The sequence below is a fragment of the Chanos chanos genome, chromosome 6, assembly GCF_902362185.1.
Source record: "Chanos chanos chromosome 6, fChaCha1.1, whole genome shotgun sequence".
In the NCBI taxonomy this organism is placed as follows: domain Eukaryota; kingdom Metazoa; phylum Chordata; class Actinopteri; order Gonorynchiformes; family Chanidae; genus Chanos; species Chanos chanos.
This window is the reverse complement of record NC_044500.1, coordinates 5822005-5828726: the sequence shown is the minus strand read 5'-3', so window position 1 is coordinate 5828726 and position 6722 is coordinate 5822005. Positions and strand designations below refer to the sequence as shown.

The window sequence follows — 6722 nt, the reverse complement described above, 5'->3', positions numbered from 1 at the left end:
GACAGACAGACAGTCAGAGGAGGGGAGGAGAGAGACAGACAGACAGATAGACAGTCAGAGGAGGGGAGGAGAGAGGCACAGACAGACAGTCAGAGGAGGGGAGGAGAGAGACAGACAGACAGTCAGAGGAGGGGAAGAGAGAGAGACAGACAGACAGACAGTCAGAGGAGGGGAGGAGAGAGAGACAGACAGACAGTCAGAGGAGGGGAGGAGAGAGACACAGACAGACAGTCAGAGGAGGGGAGGAGAGAGAGACAGACAGACAGTCAGAGGAGGGGAGGAGAGAGACACAGACAGACAGTCAGAGGAGGGGAGGAGAGAGAGACAGACAGACAGTCAGAGGAGGGGAGGAGAGAGAGACAGACAGACAGACAGACAGACAGTCAGAGGAGGGGAGGAGAGAGACACAGACAGACAGACAGTCAGAGGAGGGGAGGAGAGAGAGACAGACAGACAGTCAGAGGAGGGGAGGAGAGAGACACAGACAGACAGTCAGAGGAGGGGAAGAGAGAGAGACAGACAGACAGACAGTCAGAGGAGGGGAGGAGAGAGAGACAGACAGACAGACAGAGGAGGGGAGGAGAGAGAGACAGACAGACAGACAGAGGAGGGGAGGAGAGAGAGACAGACAGACAGACAGACAGTCAGAGGAGGGGAGGAGAGAGAGACAGACAGACAGACAGACAGTCAGAGGAGGGGAGGAGAGAGGCACAGACAGACAGTCAGAGGAGGGGAGGAGAGAGAGACAGACAGACAGACAGACAGTCAGAGGAGGGGAGGAGAGAGAGACAGACAGACAGACAGTCAGAGGAGGGAAGGAGAGAGAGACAGACAGACAGACAGACAGACAGTCAGAGGAGGGGAGGAGAGAGAGACAGACAGACAGACAGACAGACAGTCAGAGGAGGGGAGGAGAGAGAGACAGACAGACAGACAGACAGACAGTCAGAGGAGGGGAGGAGAGACAGACAGACAGACAGACAGACAGTCAGAGGAGGGGAGGAGAGAGAGACAGACAGACAGACAGACAGACAGACAGTCAGAGGAGGGGAGGAGAGAGAGCACAATGGGAAGACAAAGTGCATCGAACACAAATAAGATGACAGTGATACAAATAAGTTTGACAGTGTATGAACAGTAGACCGTGTGTAAACAGGTACTGTCCAAAAAACAGAGAGTGCAGTATATAATAAAGTGTGCGTTGTAAAACTGTATCCAGTATGTAAACTTTTAAACAGAGAGTGCAGCATGGTATGTACCTGGGTCAACCAGCCATAGTGTGCGTGTGTTGAACACTGGCAGCACTGCACCCGTTACATAGTGGCTGTGCATTGTCTTTAATTGTCCAATAAAGTGGCTGTGCAAGTGGGGGGAATTTGTGGGTCTGAGGGGGGATGGGGGGGGTCAAAGCAGGGTGTGAAGAATAGAGTCCAGGGAAGATGGGGATTTATAAATATAAATTTGTGTTTTGTTTCTCTCTCTCTCTTTTGTGTGTTTGTTGCTGCAGGCTGCTCAGTATGTCTGGAATAAAGCAGACTTTGATGCCATAGACCCAGCCAAGACAGACTACCTCATGGGTGAGTGAAGCATTCTGGGAAATCCAGCACCATCACACAGTCTGGGTGTTTGGATGAAACAGTTGAGTAGACTGACAGAAAACCAGCTGTGATTCCGATTATAACAAACACACTCCCCTCTCTCTCTCTGCCTGTCTGCCTGTCTGTCTGTCTGTCTCTCTCTCTCTCAGCACTGTTTGAACCAGGGGATATGCGTTATGAGTTGGACAGAGACAGTAAAATGGATCCATCCATCGTAGAGACCACAGAAAAAGCCATCCACATTCTACAGAAAAACCCCAAAGGATTCTTCCTATTGGTAGAAGGTAATCAACAAACCAACCAATCAGCCAAGCAACCAAATAATCAGTTAGTCAATGTTGAGTGTAACGTGTGTGTGTGTAAATGTGTGTGTGTGTGTGTGTGTGTGTTTCTGTCTCAGGTGGCCGTATCGACCAGGCTCACCATAACAGCCTTGCCTCCAAGGCTCTGCACGAGGCCGTCGCCCTTGACTACGCTGTGGAACGGGCACTGATGCTGACCAATGAGGAGGACACACTGACTGTTGTCACAGCTGACCACTCCCACCCCTTCACCATTAACGGATACACCTTCAGAGGGAACAGCATTCTGGGTAAACACACACCTGTGTGTGTGCCTGTGTGTGAGAGATAGAGAGACCAAGAGAGTGTGCGTGTGTGTGTGTTACTGTATAAGAGAAAGAGAACTACAGAGATAGGGCCAGAATAATTAAAATATATGAATGAATACATTTTGTCTTCTCTTGTGTATTAGGTAAAGTTCCACTGTGGGGAACAGATTTTCTCCCGTTCACTACGCTGATGTACGGCAACGGCCCTGGACACAAAATCGTCAACAACAAGAGACCAGACATCCGCAAGGTTGACACCAGTAAGTTTCGCATGCACGCACACACAAACACACGCACACACCCTAAAACACACATCTGCATACACATCTTAGTGGGAGCTTCTAATTTATATTTCCATGTGGCTGTAACTAAAAATGAATAAGTTCACCCTTTTCCTAACACTAACCAAAACACTTTTGGTACTAGCTAATTGCGATAGTGAAGAAACAGGAACATATAATAGGGACACAGTCCAATGTGTGTGCGTATGTTTGTGTGGGTGTTTTTGTGTGTGTGAGTGTGTTTTAATGTACTGATACACTATCTTAACTTCATATCGCCCTCCACCCTCACCGTGGAGCAAAGGTCACTGGAGCGCAGACCTTGACCTTTGTTTTCTCTCCCTCTTTTTCTGCCAACACTCCTGCTCTCTTCATCTCTCTGTCTCCACCTATCCCATACTTCTCCTTTTATCTCTCTCTCTCTCTGTCTCTCTCTCTCCCTCTCACAGAAACGAAGGACTATGTTCAGCAGGCGGCGGTGCCCATGGGAAAGGAGACCCACGGTGGGGAGGATGTTGCCGTGTTGGCCCGTGGCCCCATGGCCCATCTCTTCCAGGGCATAAATGAACAGAGTTACATCGCTCATGCCATGGCTTACGCGGCCTGCGTCGGCCAGAACCAACGCCACTGCCACGTTACCATGACGACAGCATCCCCGGAACATCCCCCCGAGAACACTGCCCACACACACACGCCCCTACTATTGCAGTCAACCTTAGTTCTGAGTCTGTTGACCACTGCTTTGCTATACTAGAGAGAGAGAGAGAGAGAGAGAGAGAGAGTGAGAGAGTAACTGTGAGAGTGAAGGTGTGTGTGTATGTGTGCATGTATATGTGTGTGTGCGTATGTGAGAGACAGAAAGAGAGACACTTTAAAAAACCTGCTTGCACTCCCAAAATGGGAATATTTATGTTTCCATCCCCATCCTTACCTGATTCCCTGACTGCACACCTCACACTTTTAAAATATATGAATCTCTAACTGTTCACACTCAGAGCGGCGAGAGTGTCAAAATTCGCTCAAACCTCCCTGCCAACAACGCTGTTGAACACTGTGGACGATCTGACATTGATGAAATAGGCGGGTATAAGTTCGTTAAGAATGCTTGGTTATGCAAATGTTTTTTAAAGGGGCCACAAAGCAAACAAACAGGTCGAGGGGTATCTTTGTGCTGACTGACCACCGGTAGGGTTAACCTTATGAGATATTTTAAATGTGAAGGTGGGAAATCGATCGATGACAGAAAGAAATTAACAATTGTGATTACATATTTGGTAGCAAAATAAACTTACAAAATACACTACTTAAAAGCCATTTTTGTTGTGTGTCTTTTGTGTTGATGCTAGGCTAGGTTAAATTTCAGCATGGAGTTTATAGGACACGTTTACTAGCCTTGGTCTTTAATTAACATTTACTTGTGCATAACCTACATTACAGTATCTGTAGTCCTGTTCCTGATTGAAGTTGAGTGACTAATTAGTGTAACTGGTCAAGTCGGTGTTGTTTTGAGCCAATGAATTGCATTAAGGCGTTCCGTTTGGCGTAACATTTTCAACATTGACATATTGTTTGAAAGTGACAAAACCCGCACACCATACACTGTTTCAATTAGAATATGCTAGATTTGAAAAAAAAAAACAAAACAAAACCACATACAACCAGAAATGTTTTCAAAAAATGTATTATATTGACTACAAAATGGAGACAGGAGAACTGTTTTCTAAACTGAGTGTGTGAGGGAGAGCACAAGGTGCAGCTGACCAGACTGAGAGGAAAATAAAGCTAACACACACCCCTCACAGCCTTATCAGCTGCACCCCGTTTCTCTCTCCTCACTGTTCAGCGTTCAGTGTCTCCTGCCTCCACACATTTTGCCTCGTGAATTCATTTATGTATCTGGAACTTGAAGTCCTGGCGCCTCCTCAAGGACAAGGTCCTAAAGTCGTCCAGTCCACACTCCTAAAGAACAGGCTGTCGCTGTCCTCTGGAGCAGGGCTGGGAGGGCGAGCTCTGCTGCTAACAGCCTCTCCTCGAACTCAGCGCTGTTCCTCAGGCGTCCTCTTCCTGCGTCTCTGTCCGCATCCCTGTCCCTCGGCACTCCACTGGCTCTGGCTCCTCTCACAACAGTCACTCAGCTCTCGCTCTCTCTCTCTCTCTCTCTCTCTCACTCGCCTGCCGCTGATCTTCTGCCTGCCTGTGCCCGGCCACGTGACATTCTCTCTTGCTTCTGGGGTCGTGGTTCCATGAAGGGGTGGAGGAAGCCCATGACCCCACTGTAGCAGCATGGCTGGGAACCGCTTGCCCCTGCTCCGCTTCTCTTCCTCTCTGCCAGCTTTCTACCCCTCTTTCCTATATGTGTCTCTGAGCGACTTCCAGCGCTTTTTACATCCATCCTATGGTGAAAAACGATACAAAACACATATTCCATGAACACCTCATTACTCATATTTCAGAGTAGCTTGTCTGCATGCTATGTCTAAAATCCACCAGCTCCTCCTGGGGGATCCCAAGGCGTTCCCAGACCAGTCGAGATGTATAATTCTCCCAACTTGTCCTGGGTCTGCCCTGGGGTCTCCTCCCAGTTGGTCCTGCCCAGAACACCTCCGCAGGGAGGCGCCCAGGAGGCATTCTGACTAGGTGCCCAAACCACCACAACTGGCTCCTTTCAATGCGGAGGAGCAGCGGCTCTACTCCGAGCTCCTCCCGGGTGTCCGAGCTCCTCACCCTATCCCTGAGGGTGCGCCCAGCCACTCTGGGGAGGAAGCTCATTTCCGCCGCTTGTATCCACGATCTCTTTCTTTCGTTCAGTCACTACCCAGAGCTCGTGACCATAGGTGAGGGTTGGAACAAAGATCAACTGGTAAATTGAGAGCCTTGCTCTCTGACTCAACTCCTTCTTCACCATGACGGTCCGGTACAACGACCGCACGACCGCTGCCGTCGCCCTGATCCGCCTGTCGATCTCCCGCTCTATTTTACCCTCACTTGTGAACAAGACCTTGAGGCGACAACTTGGTCCCAACTCAGAGGGAGCAATAAATACTGTTGTATGTGCTATTGTACATATTTAACCCTGATGCCATTAATCGTTACTTTTGCAAAATTTCACAAAGTCTGTGTGAACTCATGGCAATGTATGATATGCTGGTAAAAAAATGAACTGTTTAACAATTGTTTACATCGACGGTGCTTACGTAGCTGAAGTTTAAAATGTGCATTTCAGTTTTACTGTAAATGACTCAATGTATGATGCCGACACATTTTTATGATAAAAACACAGATTTTAAAGCATGAAAAAAGCATGAAACTAGGCCATGATATGTATGTGTGGCGTCTAATAATGACACTAGGGGTACGTTTTCTTTAGAATGGGAAATGTGGCGGGTTAAAATAAACTACTGTACAGCTCCAGTATTACCTCACGTTTGACAGCATCATCCATATACGTCACATTTAAGTAAGTAGCCATATAATGTTTGTTCTAGTTGCATATTTAATTATGTTAAGACAAGCACTAATGTTATAAACTAGTAATGTAAACATTAGCGACTGATTCGCATCAACCAACTCTGTTTTGCCTGGTATGGCGCTAAAGTTAGGAAGCAATTCCCTCCATCCTTCACAGAATATATTATCCACTTCACCAACTTACCCGGAACACTAACAATTTCGGAGACCTTCATCCATGCCTCTTCTTTTTTGTTTTTATCCCTGTACGCAAACAGGGACACGTCGTACAAGATGGGGAAACCCGCCACACCAATTATTGATTTCTCCTCCATTTTGCTTAGGACCAAAGGTTTGGTGGGAACAATAATTTATACTGTTGTGTTCTCTAATATTCTCTACAGCAGAGCACTTCCAAATTCCTATTGGTCGCTGCCGAACCGTGTCATATCTCATGACCATAAAGTTAACCGAACCTCAACCGCATTCTGACGCCAAAACCGCCCTCGCCGGGACGCTCTTCGCCCGCTTCAAGACGCGGGCTCACATTGAAAACGAATGACTTCTGGTTGCTTTGACGCTCTCGCCGCCCTCAGTGTGAACGTACAGTAGTGCCTTAAATGTTACGCAACGTATCATGAACTTATGTAATAAATATGTGTGTGTGTGTGTGTGTGTTTTGGGGGTTTGTTTGTGTTTCTTGTTTTCATCATTATTAATCCTAATAAATGAATCCTAATAAACAATGTCTGAGATGAACAGCTTTGAGGAAAAAAAGGAAAGAAA

The 6722-nt window shown here is 47.3% G+C and overlaps 1 protein-coding gene across 1 annotated transcript in view; it reads left to right on the top strand.

The window, feature by feature from the left end:
* Window positions 1-6498, top strand: part of LOC115814091 (alkaline phosphatase-like) — a 12457-nt gene extending 5959 nt beyond the window's left edge. The window contains exons 8-15 of the mRNA XM_030776813.1: window positions 1508-1577; window positions 1748-1882; window positions 1999-2190; window positions 2352-2468; window positions 2939-3168; window positions 3485-3573; window positions 6215-6288; window positions 6341-6498. Coding sequence (XP_030632673.1) covers window positions 1508-1577; window positions 1748-1882; window positions 1999-2190; window positions 2352-2468; window positions 2939-3168; window positions 3485-3573; window positions 6215-6288; window positions 6341-6498 — 1065 coding nt within the window. The remainder of the gene's footprint in view (window positions 1-1507; window positions 1578-1747; window positions 1883-1998; window positions 2191-2351; window positions 2469-2938; window positions 3169-3484; window positions 3574-6214; window positions 6289-6340) is intronic.
* The last annotated feature ends 224 nt before the right edge of the window (window positions 6499-6722 follow it).